This window comes from Muscardinus avellanarius, assembly GCF_963383645.1.
Source record: "Muscardinus avellanarius genome assembly, chromosome: 12".
NCBI lineage: Eukaryota > Metazoa > Chordata > Mammalia > Rodentia > Gliridae > Muscardinus > Muscardinus avellanarius.
The window spans coordinates 66756246-66772453 of NC_137798.1; the positions used below are offsets into that span (position 1 = coordinate 66756246).

Sequence of the window (16208 nt, forward strand, 5' to 3'; positions counted from 1 at the left end):
CCAGTTTTCAGTCTATTCATCTTCTCAATGTACTCAGACAAATATACATGTTTATTTTCTTTTGATTCTTGGAAAAAAAAGATTTGAATACCTACTTTTTTGGTAAGCACTTTACTGTCAAATGGTATACTTTTTAGTTGTTGTTCATGTTAGGAAAGGTAAAAGAAAAGAAAAAATAATTAAAGGTAAAAACAAGGCAAGAATCACTGAGTAAACACTAGGTCTTCTCATGTAGTTTGATATAATTTAAATTGTGTGCATCTGATGTGGTTTGCTAATATAAGACTCAATGCTTCATACTTTTCAGTAGTACTTCAAAGCTGAAGTTTTACCTTACCTCCTTCTGAATCATTGTCCATCTTCTTACCAAACATGGGTTTGGAGTCAGTGGAGTCATTTGCAAAAAAATCTTTTATGTAGAAAGTTCTACAAAGTGAGTTGGAATGAACCTTGGACGCTAACAAAGATTAAAGTTGATCGACTCAGACTGTTCAAGATATCTAGTAGTAACCTACATGCTCTGTTAATTGGTAGTTGTGAAGCGAGTGATTTAAAATTTCATCCAATAGGAGATTTTGCTTGGTAGGATTCTGTTATTTAAAAGATGGCTTGAATTAGGGACTACAATTGGCTCCTTTGTAATTATGTAAAAATGAGTTGCTGAATATCACTGCTTTCCAGGTCAATGTCTGTGTGTATATCAGGCATACATAAACATAAAACAACACATTTATACACATTTAAATACTTTGGAAAGGAAATTGAATGTTGAAAACATTCAATGAATATTTTATTGTTTTTGTTTTTGTTTTTGCAGTACTGGGATGAAACCCAGGGGCATTCTACCTCCGAGCTATACTCCCAGCCCTATTTTTTATTCTTTTATTTTGAAACAGGGTCTCATTAAGTTGTCGAGGGCTTCACTAAGTAGCTGAGGCTGTCTGAGAACTGCAATCCTCCTGTCTCAGCCTCCCAAATGCTGGGATTACAAGCATGCACCACTAAACCTGGCTCAATTAATATTTAAAAATTATCCTTTTGTGAGCCAGCTGTGGTGGTGCATGCTTGTAATCCCAGCATTTGGGATACTGAGACAGAAGGATTGCTATTCACGACAGCCTCAGCTACTTAGTGAGGTCCTTTGCAACTCAGTAAGACCCTGTTTAAAAAAAAAGAATAAAAAAATAGGGCTGGGGGTACAGCTCCGAGGTAGAATGCCCCTGGATTCCATTCCCAGTACTGCAAAAAAAAAAAAAAAAAAGTAAATATATTTTCTTTATTGAAGCATTCTATATCAACTCTTTGAAATAACCAAAACATTTTCAAATGATTTTTTACTATTATAATACACTCATCTTTTGATGTCAAACATTATATGTCATAACTATAATCACTGGCCAGAGAGAATTGCTTGTAAGTATTATGAGAAGGGAAATGATTGAAGATCTCTGCAAATATCCTCATATATAAGGGTGGGAGCACTCTGGTCAGTTCCAGTGTGAAAAATATCAAGAATATATGTGCATTTAAATAGAAAATATCAAGGCTATATGTACATTTATACTAACAGAATTGACATTCTTGAGTAGTTAAAACACTAAATTAGCCAGACGGGGTGGCCCATGTCTGTAATCCCAGTACTTGGGATACGGAAACAGGGGTATCCCAGGGTGAAGACCAGCTCAGCAACTTAGAGAGGCTTTGAGCAACCTAGCAAGATCCTGTTTCAAAAACAAAATAAATGGCTGACTAAACTGTAGTAAAAGCCCAAGTAATTATTGCTAGCAGAGGCACAAATTTAGAGATAATGATAAGAATAACAGAAAAAAGACCACCCACCAACATCTACTGATTGCTTCCTATGTGCTGCCACACATGGTTCCTAGTGCTTTGCATGTATCATCACATTTAATCATTCCAAATTCTGTGGCATAAGTGCTATTTCCCATCTTACAAATGAGTAAACGGAGGCACAGTAAGATTAAATGATGTGCTAGCATCACAGCTTGTATTCAAGCTTGCTCTTAAATCTGGAGGCCACTGTTCTGAACACTGAATTTTCAGAATTGTACACTAAGTGGTTCACAATTCATGAACTGTTTCCACGGTTAAGAAAATATAAGCAATTGCTTTTGGTCCTTTCCTCTTTTCAGATACTTCCCATGGTTCTTTTGGAGAACACCTAAAATCTAGTGTCATCGTTCTGAAACACAAAAATACCATTAAAGTTAATCTGCAATTGTATCTTTACCAGTATAGTAACCAGTTATTTTAACCGCAATATGTACACCAATAGTGGTGGTATCAGAGTTTAATGCTATGCTATATAGATTATTGTTTTTACATGCAAATGTAATTTAAACCTATCACAGGTGGCCCTTTTCATTAATATACAACTCAAGGTTAGATTGTAACAATTTACTAGCAAACTAAAAATGCAAAATAAAATAATCTAGGGTCATGTGGAGTTATATACGGAGTGCTCCTTTGTTGAACTCAAAATATTTTAACAGGCCTAAAATTTATGCTGCTAAAGATAAAAGGTGATTAAGTGTTATTCAGCTTGTGAAGTCATGTTAGCAAACAACAAGACTTCCCACCGCCCTATCAAAGTTAACTCTGGTTGGGCAGTCTCCCCACTGGGTCCTTCCTCTTCCAATCTATATAGTGAATTTAGAGCAGCGAATCTCAAACTAACTGATAGTCTTTCTTCTTTCTGAATCCATTTAAGATTACCTTTGGTTCTTTTAAAAGCGGCAAGAAAGCAAATATTTCCCTACTCTTTCATGTTAAAAAAATATTTTCCCTACTCTTTCATGTAAAATCAGATTTATGCTCTCAGTTCTTAAAACCATGCATTCCTATTTGTAAGTGCTTAAGATAGTTTCAGGTTTTAAGATTTCTCTGCAACTTTACTTCCCTTAAGAGGTTTACAGCAAGAGGAATTTGTTTCATTTTTTTTATTTGCATTTGCTCAGGAATCGAACTTCGGCACAGTAAAACTGGATGGTTATGGAAAGTCCCCGGTGTTACATGGCGGTGACCCTGGGTCGCGTTTGGGTAAGCTTAGAAAGGAACGACTCCGCTGTAACACCAAGGGGCTTGCTGCCACCGCGCAAAGTCTGCTGCCCCCACCCCCACAATGGGGAACTCAGAGCTGTGCAGCCAATCCCCTCCAGCACCGCCGCCGAAGAGAAAGAGAGCGGAAGGCTAATATTACAGACTCGAAAGCAGGAAAATGTGATGCAGACTTGGGACTTGGCAACTGAATCCCTTCTCAGTAGCGCCTCCCCAAGCCAGGCAGCGCTTTCCTTGGGAGAAAGCGCAGAGTCCCCAAACCCGCGCTCAGCCGCACCCCTAACCCTTTTTCTCTCCTCCCCAGCCGCACACAGACCAGCACGTGAGCGCGGCAGCGCGTCCCAGCTGTGCCTCAGCTGACCGCCTCCTGATTGGCTGAGGGCAACGTGGGCTGGGGTGGGGCCTGGCCGCCCGCGACGCTCGCCATTGGGCCTCGGAAAACCCGCCTCCGCCTCAGGTGAGGCGGGCCGGCGGGCGGGCGGGCGCGCGCGCGGGGCGGAGCGGCGGGCGCGCGCCCCGCGCCCTCCTCCCTCCGCGCGCGCCCGAGCGCGCCTCCGCCCTCGCCCGCCCCCTGCCGCTGCCCGGGCTCCTCAGAGCGCAGAGCCGCCGCGTCGGAGGGGACGCGAGCACCGTCCTCGCCGCGGTCCCGGGCAGAGCGGCCGCAGGGCCTGAGCAGCCGAGCGGCGGCGGAGCGGCCGAGCAGCGGACCCGACCCGACCCGACCCGCGGCTCTCGCGAGGGGCTCCGCCGCGCACCCGCCTCCGGACCCGCTCCGCTTTCTCTCGGCGTCGGAGGGAGGGAGCCGGCGCTTAGGCCGCGCGAGCCCGGGGCGCCGGCCGGGAGGCTTCGCGGGGACCGAGCCGCCATGGAGGGCGCGGGAGGCGCGAACGACAAGAAAAAGTAAGCCCCTCGGCGGCGGCGCCCTGCCCGCCCGCCCGCGCGGCCCGAGGGCCTTTTTGTCTCCGCCGCGGCTCCCCTCCCCTCCCCAGCCTGGCGGGCCGGCTCCCCCGCTGTCCACGTCGCCATCTTGTCGTGGGGGGCGGGAGATGCCTGCGAAGTGCTCCCGGGCCGGGGGCTGCGCCGCTCGGCCTTCCCGGCCCGCCTCCCCCCGGCCTCGCCCGGCCCGCTCCGGGGCCCTGCCCAGCCCCGGGCCCGGAGGGGGCGAGGCGCGCTCGGCCGGCGCCGCCGCTGCACCGGAGCCTCCGCCCCTTCCCGCGCGTCCTCGGGGCCCGAGCCCGCGGACCCGCCGCTCCTCGCCTTTGTGCCCCGGGGACCCGCCGCCCGGGCCCGGGATGCTCAACTTTTTAGTTTGCACGTGCAGGTTTTGTTTCGTTTTGGTTTTGATCGCCTCGAAGAACTTGGCCAGGCTCGGAGTCACGGGCAGGGGTTTTGGGGGAAAATGGCAACATTTTAAACCACTTCACCATTGGATACTTGTATCACCTGTCAGGAGAGCCCCGACGTAATACCTGAATGCGTGTGCCTCATTCATTCGTGAAAATGTCTGAGCGAAAATGTAACGGCTGGTTAAACTTAGGCGAACAGTTTTAATGAGATGAGGAGGGAAGGATGTGATTACTGCAAATGAAGTACAGTAGTTCCTGAAATTGAAGTGTATACCTTCAAGATAATATGCCCGGAGTAAAGAATCGTTTTGTTAGAACTGCATTAAGTTTGAGTCTAAAGAGCAATTTATAGAAGGATTAAGAATTGTGAATCAGCTTAGTAGTATTAGTAGCGACCCCCCATTTCTCACTCACAATTTTGTCTATTTCGGTATTTTAACCTTGAGGAAATCATCTTAAGGAATTGAAGATTTATAGTGAGAGTTGTGGTTAGCAGACTGGCTTTACTGTTAAGTCCTTCCACTCTTCTGGGAGAGATTAATTTCCCTTATCAGTCAGCAGAAGATAAACATGTTTATATTCTTGCTGTTTTGTAGGTCCTTATTCAGTAGAAGGTTGTGCAGTTTGTTAGAAATTTAAAAAGTGAACAAACAGGTCTAGACTTACTTAATTCCAGGAATTACCAGAATTGCAATTAATTTTGCAGAAGTGATTACAATGCTTTTTGATGAAATTGTGAGGCTGCTATTGTAAACCCAAAGCAGATTACCTCTGTGTAGTGCCAGTTTTCTGTCTTTATATCCTGAATTATACTTAATACAACACATTAGTTTATACATTTCCTTATTACATGCAGTATTATATTCATTTTTTCTTTGTCATCAGTTAAGAATATTAAAAGCAGATTTAAAACGAATGAATTAGCTAATGTGATTTAGCCCTAATTATGAATAAGTTTTTCAGATTTTCCTCAGTTCCATCTGTTATTTAAAAATTTCTCACTTGAAAACTTAGCAATGTTGGATGAGATTACATTTTGTAAAGGTTTTTAATGTAACTTCAAAAAAGTGTTGGTTACTCAGCAACCTTTGGGTGCTATTTATCAAAGATGTGTTTGTTTTTTGTTTTTTAAGATAATTGAGATTAAGGGGAGGGGACTTTCTTCTTAGAATTTTTTTTTTTTTTTATCATTTTAAACAAGCTCCCAAAGTTGGTATGGGGGAAACAAGTTTGTCTTAAAAAAAAAAAAAAAAGCCTATGAGAAACTCCTCAAACTTGAAGTATTGGAATAAATCAGAATGGAAAATACATAATAGACTTAACATAGGGCATTTCATGTTGGTTCCTTAGTCGTTGGGACTGCACATATTTAATAGCATGTGCTTATAGATTTTTTTTATTTCAAAGGAATGTCAAGAGGTTCATTGTTCCGTTTCAGGCTTCAAGCCAACTCCCTCAGAGTTTTCCAAAGCAAATAGTTATTGGATCATTAAAGTAAAATCTCCAGTAATAGACATTTCTTAATTTCCTTCTTTAACTTTGTCCATTAAAAGTCAAGACGCATTTTCATTTCTTAATGAACTTTTCTCATGTCAGAGTTTTGCTTTGATTTTTCCACTTGTTTGAACAGTAGTGTCTCTTGTGTCTTAAAGGATAGGATATGGAGACAGACACCTTCAAATTGAGCATCCCAGCCTGTTCACTTCTAAGCTTGGACATGTTACTTTTTTCTTCCGGAACATATTCTCTCCTTTTGAAATGATGATTATAGTAACCATCTTTGCAGTTAAACGAGATAATTCCTTTAAGGCACTTAATAAGTCAATGTCTAGATTAGAGATCTTGATAGCACTTTGTGCACTTGAAATAGATGCTATCAAAGTTCTGTTTCAGATTTTGTGACACTCCTCTTTGCAAATCCTTTTAAATATCTTAGTTTCTCTTCTCTCTGTCTTCATCAGCCTTTCCTGTGGCTCTTACAAATGAAAGACTATCTTTGGGTCAGAGCTTGAAAAGGGGACACTTTTCTGATAAAGCAGTATATCTCTGGACCATGTTGGCATCTAGCATCACTTATTTTCCTTGAGCATCGGATCTACTCTAGGCCCCCTTTTCACAATTTCTCACCTCAGTGTTTCTTCCTCAGGTGAGTTGCTTTGAATTTACTCTGGACTCTAGGGTCAAACACACATACTAGTCATGTTGTTCATTTCAGTAAGGTATGTGTGAGGCATTGCAGTGTTAGAACTGGCAGTGAACTTAAAACATTTTATTGTCCTGATGCCAAAGTTTAGACAATTTTTACAAGTATTAACAATGACATGGTGATAAAATATTGTCAGTGAAGCACTTGTGTGGTAGAAAAACTTTGCTTATAAATTTTTCCAGAGTTAAGGCCAATGACTTCCATCTCAAAAACAAGACCTCAAGCTTGTGTATTTGGTTTGATTTTTGTGGCTCAATTTGTATGCTATCTGTATTGGTATTTCAGGCTATTTTAAAGTGTAATTAACTTCTGAGGTCTACTTCAAAACTTTATGAAGTTTAGAGAAGGTCAGATCTTTTCTACCTGTTAATTTCCATTTTCTTTTTAGCTTTAATGGCGTCTGGACTCAAGTTTAGATTTTGTGATTATATTGCATTGTTTTTTTTTTTTTTATTGGTGCACTGTATTCATACATCATAGTAGGATACATACTTTTGTAGACACACATGCACACATTGCCCAGTCAGCCCCCACCCAATCCCCACCCCATTCTCTCCCTATCCCTCCCTCCCATGCTTGGCTTAGTAGTTGACATCTAGTATTATGGCAATTTATCTAAAATTAAAAATGATAATCTCACATAACAGTTTCATTTGTCTGATACCAAGCTTTTGATGACTTAAAGATAACATTTCAATATTTCTTTTTGCTTTCTTTCTTACCAGAGAATATTTTTTTTCTATTTTTAGGTGAAACTATCATATATTTATATATTTATTTTTCAGAAAAAAATCTATCCTAATATGGAATATGGACTCTAGGTACCCAAAACGATCTTGAAAAAGAACAAAGCTAGAAGATATATATTTTCTGATTTCAAACCATATAAAGCTACAATAATTGAAACAGTGTAGTACTATTCTAAAGGCAGATATATAAACCATTGGAGTTAAATAAAAGCCTAGAGCTAAATTCTTCCCTATATTGTCAAGTTATTTTTGACAAGGTTTCCACGAACATTTGGTGGTGGAAATATTAATCTTTTAACTAAATATTGTTAAAAAATAATAATTACATGGAAAAGAATAAAATTGGACCCTTACCTAATCCCATATACAGATATTAACTCAAAATAGATAATAGACCTAAATATAAATCTTAAGACTATAAACTTTTAGGAGAAAATCTGGGTCATAAAACCTCACAACATTGAAATTGGCAGTGATAAGAATGGTGTGTAGGAGGCTAAAGATGTAGTCTCTTCTTTTTTTTACTCATAAATCTTTATATGCACAAAGTAAGAAACTATTTCCATGTGTGGATGTTAAAGATTAAAGTACTTTGCTTGTTCATGGATGCCTGTGTGTGTGTGTGTGTGTGTGTGTGTGTGTGTATTTTGTGTGTAATAATGGGGATTGAATGGTTGAACCCAGGAGTCCAATTGTTTTTGTTTGTTAGTTTTGTTTTGAAAAAGGGTCTTGCTAAGTTGCTGAGGCTGGCCTGGAATCTGTGACCCTCCTGTCTCTGCTTCCCAAGTACTGGAGTTAACAAGGCATGCACCACCATGTCTGGCATAATTTTTAATATACTGTGTTTGTTTATAAATATTAATAAATTGGATACTTGAAATACTTTTTCTTAAATAAGATTGTTAACATATCTTTTTCTCAACCAGGAGAAGATAGATGATGAAATGATAGATTAGTTGAATTAGATTCCTTTTTTGCGGGGGGTGTTACTGGGAATTGGAAACTAAGGCCATTCTACCTCTGTGCTTGCCCCACCCTCCAGCCTTATTTTATTCTTTATTTTGAAACAGGATCTCAGTAAGTTGCAGAGGGCCTCAAAGTTGCTGAGGCTGTGTGGGAACCTGCAATTCTCCTGTCTCAGACGCCCAACTACTGGGATTACAAACCTGTGCCATCATGTCTGGTTTTGGATTAGATTCTTATCAAAAAATTGATTGTGATTTATGAGTCCAATGCTCTTTTTTTTTCACTTTGGGACTAGGTATTCATTTGCAGTGGGTGGGTGGGTGGGCGTGCAGGTGTGCATGCGCGCATGTGTGCTTATCCCAGCCTTCTGCTGCTGGTTGTATTTTCTACTTGATTCTGGAGAGTTAGAAAAAGTATATGAAATTAAGACAGTCCCATTTTCTTGTTATTCAGTATTTTTGGTAAAAGTTTAGGGAGAATGTTTAACTAGGTTTTAGAATTTTAAAGAATTTCTCTTTTGAAGCCTCAATAAGTTTATATACATTTTTATATTAAGGTTTGTTTTTCAAGCCAGGCATAGTGGCACACGCTTGTAATCCCTGCACTTGGGAGGCTGAGACAGGAGGATCGCACAGGTTTGAAGTCAGCCTCAGCTATTTAGTGAGGCTTTCAGCAACTTAGTGAGGCCCTGTTTCCAAATAAAATATAAAAAAAAGGCCTGGGAGTATAGCCCGGAGGTAGAAAGCCTCTGGGTTCCACCCCCAGGACCACCAAAAAAAAAAAAAAGGTTTGTTTTTTGCAATAAAAATAAGCTAGGGTCTGTTTGCTAGACAATCCTTTTGGAAAAAAGCTGTGTATAAAATTCAAAATTTATAAAAGCAAAAATTAAATAATTACTCATTGACTTTCCCCTCACCTATAGCTTTTAAGCTAGTGTGTCTGTATTTAAATTGTGGTTAAAAAAAAAAACATCAGTGTAAAATTTTCCATCTTAACCAGTTTTAGGCATATAGTTGGTGCTAAATATATTTAGGTTGTGTGTCACCAGTTTCTAGCACTTTTTCATCTTGTAAAACTGAAACTTTACCCATTGAATAATTCCTATTTTTCTCTTTCTAGTTCCTGGCAGCCACCATTCTACTTTGTTTCTGCAAATTTGACTATTCTAGATACCTCATATTAGTAAGGTTATATATATATATATATATATATATATATATATAGAGAGAGAGAGAGAGAGAGAGAGAGAGAGAGAGAGTGTGTGTGTGTGTGTGTGTGTGAGTGTGTGACTGGCTTGCTTCACTAGGATGGTGTGTGTGTGTGTGTGTGTGTGTGTGTGTGTGTGTGTGAGTGTGTGACTGGCTTGCTTCACTAGGATGGTGTCCTCAAGGTTAATCTCTTGTTGTGGTATGGGTGAGAATTTTTTTCTCTTTTTAAGACTGAATTATACTCCATTGTATGCATAAAACTTTTTTTTTTTTTTTTTTTGCGGGTCTGGGGATGGAACCCATGGGCATTCGACCTCCGAGCTACAGCCCCTGCCTTATTTTTATTCTTTATTTTGAAACCGAGTCTCACTGAATTGCAAAGGGCCTCACTAAGTAGCTGAGGCTGTTCGTGAACCGTGATCCTCCTGTCTCAGCCTCCCAAATGCTGGGATTACATGCGTGTGCCACCACACCCGGCTTTGCATAAAACATTTTATCATCAGTGAATACTTGAGTTTCTTTTGCCTCTTGACTGTTGTGCTGCTGTGAGCATGGGTATAGAATACTTCAGGGTCCTGTTTTCAGGGTTTTTTTTTATATGTTGATGTTGTTGGAAGTGAGATTGCTTGATTATGCATCCACTCAATTTTTGATTTTGTGAAGTAGTTATACCATTCTACATTCCCACCAATAGGACACATGAGTCTCTATTCTTCATCTCCTCTCCAATATGAATTTTTTGGATATGTAGGGATTTTTTTTTGTATGTTTGTTTTATTTTGATTTATTTTTGGTAGAAGCCATCCTAATGGATGTGTTGAGGTGATCGTGTTTTTAAGGATTCATTTATGGATAATTAATCTTCTTAAGAATGACGTGATTTTGTTCTTTCTTTATTGCTGGGTAGAATTCCATTGTGTGTATTTCCCATAATTTTGTAATCCATTCATGTGGTGATGGATGCCTAGGTTGGTTCTATATTTTAGCTATTGTGAATTGTGTTGCTATGAACATGGGTATGCATATGTTACTGTAGCTCTCTGATTTCGACCACTTTGGAAAGATACCCAGTAGTGGTATAGCCTGATTGAATGGCGGATCCATTCCCAGTTTCCTTAGAAATTTCCACAGTGATCTCCATAGTGGCTGAACTAGTTTGCACTCCCACCAATAGTGTAGAAGAGTTCCTCTTTCCCTACATCCTCGCCAGCATTTGTTGTTATTTGACTTCTTTATGCTTGCCACTCTGGAATTAGATGAGATCTCAGTGTAGTTTTGATTTGCATCTCCCTGATTGCTAATGATGTTGAACATTTTTTTCATGTATCTATTGGTCATTTGTATCTCTTTTGTGAAGTGAGCTCTTAGTATTTGAACGAACAAATGAAACAAATGAATAATTGAATGAGCAAATAGAATGTAGATAAAAATTTTAAAGGTTTTAAACTTTTTGATTTAAAAAGGTCTTTTTTTGTCCTATGTCTTAGGTCTACCTTTCTTTGGAATTTTTCTACTATTTGGGAACCCTTCTGCTTTATGAGACCTGCCTTAAGTCATCAATTTTAATTATTTGTCACCTTTTGATATTTTCACTATTAGCACCAGGCTAGAGAATATATTTTATTAATAAATATAGTTGCGTAACATATACTCAGCCTTGAAAGTAACTTAGTACGTTCTCTATGGTATGTTAAAGAGACTTTTAATTCTATATATTCAAAACACTGAATTTAAAAAGTGTGTGACGCCGGGCGTGGTGGCGCACGCTTGTAATCCCCGCGCTTGGGAGGCAGAGACAGGAGGATCGCGCAGGTTCGAAGCCAGCTGCGTGCTGGCTTAGGAAACCCTGTTTCCAAATAAAAATGTAAAAATAGGTGTGGGAGTGTAGCACGGAGGTAGAAGGGCTTCCAGGAACCCCAGTACCACCAAAAAATAAAAAATAAAAAAGTGTGTGACAAGAGATAGCTGTGAATGACTGTGGAAAACCTGCTAGGTACATGTGTGGAAAGCATTACTTGGTTAATCTGTAGCAAACATTTAATATGTGTGATAGAAGTGTCTGTATCATAGTTGTTCAGAGCACTCCCTCTGGAGTCTGCCTCCCTGAGATTCCACTGTGTTCCACTGAGTAAAATACTTCCCTGTGCTGTCAGTTCCTATACCATGAGGACTGAATATATGTATGTCCTTAAAACAATTTGTGACACATAATAAATCCAATGTAAATGATAGTTATTTGCAAGTACTTGGTGCTGGTGATATAACAGTGGCTAAGATAGGAATATTCTTTGTGTGTGTGTTGGGGATTAAACCCAGGGACATTCTACCTCCAAGCTACACCCCTAGCCCTATTTTTTTTTTTTTTTTTAATTTTGAAACAGGGCTTCATTACATAGCTGAGGCCAGCTGTGAATCTGTGATCCTCCTGTCTCAGCCTCCCAAAAATACTAGTATTACAAGGGTGTGCTTAAATTCAAGCCAGGCAGGGTGGTGCACGCTTGTAATCCCAGCGCTCGGGAGGCTGAGACAGGAGGATCGCACAGGTTCGAAGCCAGTCTCAGCTACTTGGTGAGGCTCTCAGCAACTTAGTGAGACCTGTTTCCAAATAAAATATAAAATAGGTCTTGGAGTATACTCTGGAGGTAGAAAGCCTCTGGGTTTCACCCCAGTACCACCAACACCCCCCCCCCAAAATAAACTAATTCATAATTTCCTGGAAGTCAGCCATGGGACAGAAAGGTTTAAGTACAACATTAGTGTTAGAAGTTATGAGTTAACAAATCACCTGTCCTTTTACAGCCTCAAGGAAGGTATTTGGTCCACCACTATTGTTCCAAAATAAGATTTTAGAGTCTCTTAGATAATTTAGATATACTTCAGATCTAGCCTTTATGTTTTCTATGACCTAACTGCAGTCCATTCCTTCTCAGAAAATAGGATTTACACAAGTCTCTTTTTTTATTTATACCTGGTCCCTTATTTGTAGTGTTATAAAAATAGGTTTGAATTTAACATTGGCCTACTAATAGTTATTTTGTTTAAAAATGTTGTACAAATAATATATCTGTCTATTCTCATTGTGAATATTAAACTAAAAATAAATATAGAGTAAAAACTGAAAATCTCCTTTACTACTAATACCGTAATCACCACTACCAGCTTGATCAAGTAGTTATTTTTAATAGTTTATCATGCTTCTCATAGATTCTATTCATTTACATGATTTATTATACATAATTTAGAACATAGTTGTTCTGTGAGTGTTTTACATATATTACCTCATTTAATATTTTTCCTTTAGCATTATGTCTTGGCTATCTTCATTGCTAGTATTAAGTACTATTGCATTTTGTCTACTATATAGTATTATGTCTTGGCTATCTTCATTGCTAGTATTAAGTACTATTGCATTTTGTCTACTATATAGTATCTCTTGGCATGGGTATGCCATAATTTAGTAATTCCCAGTTAATGGACATTTAGAATGTTTTTAATATATTACTATTATTTGCAACATACAATTAATGTTTCTAAGTATATAAGATAAATGTTTGAATAAACATTCAAAATTATTAACATTAGGAAAATATAAAAAGACATATTGATATATATGTTTATAATTTTAACACTGAGAGATAACCATTGTTAAAATTTTCATGTATTTTTTTCCATTTTTTATGTTCACATACATGTGCTTTCATTAGAGAAAATTAAGTTTGGCATACTTTAGTTTTCATTTCTATAAGCACTTCCTGTATTCAAATGGTTTAAGGTGGCATTTTAACCACATGCATTTCTATTATGTAGTTTAGAGGTACTCTAGAAGCAGCATTTCCACACTATTTTAGGCACTGAATTTAGTTGAGTGCCTGATCTGTTACTAGCTGGTGTGACCCAATTTCTCTGTGTTACAAACTTTTCTGTGCCTTGGTTTTCTTGTCTATCACTGACTCATAGTTAGCTTGTAAAGTATTTAAAACAATGCCTAGCCAATGTTTGTATAGTAGTGTTTGCTATTGTTATCCTTAATATTATTAACAGTTAAGCTGCTTTGTGTTAAGACAACAATGTTTCTAAAATACAAACTATTATAAAGATCTTAGTTTATAATTAGGAATGTAAAGACTAAGGTTGTTAGTGAGCTTGATGGCACATACCTGTAATCCCCCAGTACTTGGAAGGCTGAAATAGGAGGGTAACAGGTTCAATGCCAGGCTTAGCAACTTAGTGAGACCCTCAACAACTTAGACCCTGTTTCAGAAATAATACAAATAAGCTCTTGGTGGTTTGTGCTTGTAATCCTAGTACTGAGACAGGAGGATCTGGGTTGGAGGACAGCCTCAGCCTCTCATTGAGACCCTGTGCAACTTAGTGAGACCTTGTCTCAAAATAAAGAATAATAATAATAAAAAAAAATCAGGCTGGGGGTGTAGCTCGGAGGTAGAATGCCCCTTGGTTCAATCCCCAGCACCACACATAATTAAAAAAAAAAAAAAAAAAAGGATTGGGGATGTAGATTGAAAGCAGAATTAAAAACGAATTTGATTTTAGATGTCTTTCTAATTATCTTTCATTTAATTGTCATAGGATACCAAAACTGGCTTAAGAATATGAGAAATTTGAAATTTAAATTCTCATAGGAACTATTTAATAGAGGCTAACATTACCAGCATTATTCTGTAGTTTATATAGTCTTTAAGAATTTTGGCGGGGAGGGCAGCTACTTAGGGATGTAGTTCAGTGGAAGAGTGCTTATCTAATGTGTATAAATAAGGCTCTGTGTTAAGCCTCCAGCAGTGGGGAAAAAAAAATAATTTCTTTTTGTGGTACTGGGGTTGGAATTCAGGGGCATTCTACCTCCAAGCTATACTCCCAGCCCTATTTTTTATTCTTTATTTTGAAACAGGCTCTCATTGAGTTGCAAAGGACCTTACTAATTAGCTGAAGCTGGCCATGAACCGTGATCTTCCTCTCTCAGCTTCCAAATGCTGGGGTTAAAAGTGTGCACCACCACGCCTGGCTGGAAAAATGATAATGTATTTAGGAACAGTTATTACTCTTCAATAGTTTGACCCACTGAATTTCCCCTCTTCTTCTTAAATAAATTCTGTGCAATTTTGAGAATATATTTTTGAAAAAACACATAAGTGCTTTTTAAGTAATATAAACAAAGGTCATTTGTTGTCTAATATGTAATATAGTTCCTAGTAATCTTGAGTTCCCAAGACCTACAGTTTACTTAATGTTTAAGTTATAATTTGAAATATGGTAATTTTTAGCTAGAGATCAAATTACTGACAGTGATTGTAAATTACAGTTGGCAAACATTATCTGAGATGGTGATCAGTTAAAAAAAATATCCCTGGAGTTTATTTAAAATCCATTGAGCCAGGTGTGATGATGCAGGCTTGTAATCCTAATACTTGGGAGGCTGAAACAGGAGGATTACAGGTTCTTGGCCAGCCTCAGCTACTTAGTGAGGCCCCCTGCAACTTAGTGAAACCCTGTTTCAAAGTAAAGAATTAAAAATAGGGCTGGGGGTTGAGCTTGAGGTACAGTGCCCCTGGGTTCCATCCCCAGTTCTGCAATAAATAATAAAATATATTTACTGTATACCATAACATAAATCTTGTTTTGAATGCCCTAAGGATGCTATATTACTGCTTGAAAACATGAGGTTTTTTTCAGACATACGATACAGATAGGTATCTAATAAGGTGCCCTCAACAACTATTGAAGTCATTTGTTTCTTCTGTTTTGATTGATCATTTTATCTCCATGCAAACTGTCTCCAGGGTTCTTGGAGCATGCTGTAGGTAGGACGTTTATATCAGACTCTGTGTTTCTCATAGCCTTTAAGATATCTCACCCAGCCTGACTTACCTGTTGTTTCAACCATCTCACCCCTATAGCTGAGCTTCTTTTGTTGTTGTTGTTGTTCACCTTAGTTTTTTTGGTCTATGTTTCACTTAATCTATATCTTCCTTCTCCTGGTAGAAGAAAATTATTGAATAACTCTTCTTTGACTTTTCTTGATATAGATATTTAAATTCTGTTACTTTCTAATTTCTTTACAAAATTTAATTAAATCTTAACAGGGTGATAAATAAGAACAAACAAGTATGACACCACTGCCTTTTCCCACACTCATAGCAGATACTTTTTCCTATTATCATGGTTGGCTTTAGGATTTTGATCAGTAAACTATTGTAGGTAATTAAATCAGTCATGGAGTTTGCCATACTATGCCATCATAGCCATACTGTGATACTAACACTAGTAATTTTAAAAGAAAACTTTGACATTAGGTATAAGTGTGTTTCTGCTATTATAAAACTTACTATAAAGGCAGGGCTTGATTATTCCCATTGCTCTATAGTGGCATTTAAGTAAAAGTTTCCTGAGTATATTAAAAATCATTTGATTCAGCCAAACTGTTTTTTACTATTTAATGAAATTTAAGGGCATAGTGGATAGAAAAATTGTAAGAGCCACACAAATGCGCAAATGTAATCACCTACTATTTCACTACCTGGGAACATGATTCACATTTTGATGTGATGATTTCTGTCTTATTTCTATATATACGTATGTGCATGCTTTGATAAACAGGATTAAGCTGTGCATACTGTGTTTTAAACCTTCTTTTAAAAAA

At 38.6% G+C, this 16208-nt stretch overlaps 1 protein-coding gene across 3 annotated transcripts in view; it reads left to right on the plus strand.

Annotated features, from left to right (window-relative positions):
• Positions 1-3943: 3943 nt before the first annotated feature.
• The window catches only part of HIF1A (hypoxia inducible factor 1 subunit alpha), a gene marked incomplete at its 5' end in the record, with an annotated part of 49258 nt that continues 36993 nt past the window's right edge, over positions 3944-16208 (plus strand). For all 3 annotated transcript variants that reach the window (XM_080707302.1, XM_080707301.1, XM_080707303.1), the window contains one exon: positions 3944-3978. In XM_080707302.1, the coding sequence (XP_080563428.1) occupies positions 3944-3978 (35 nt within the window). The remainder of the gene's footprint in view (positions 3979-16208) is intronic.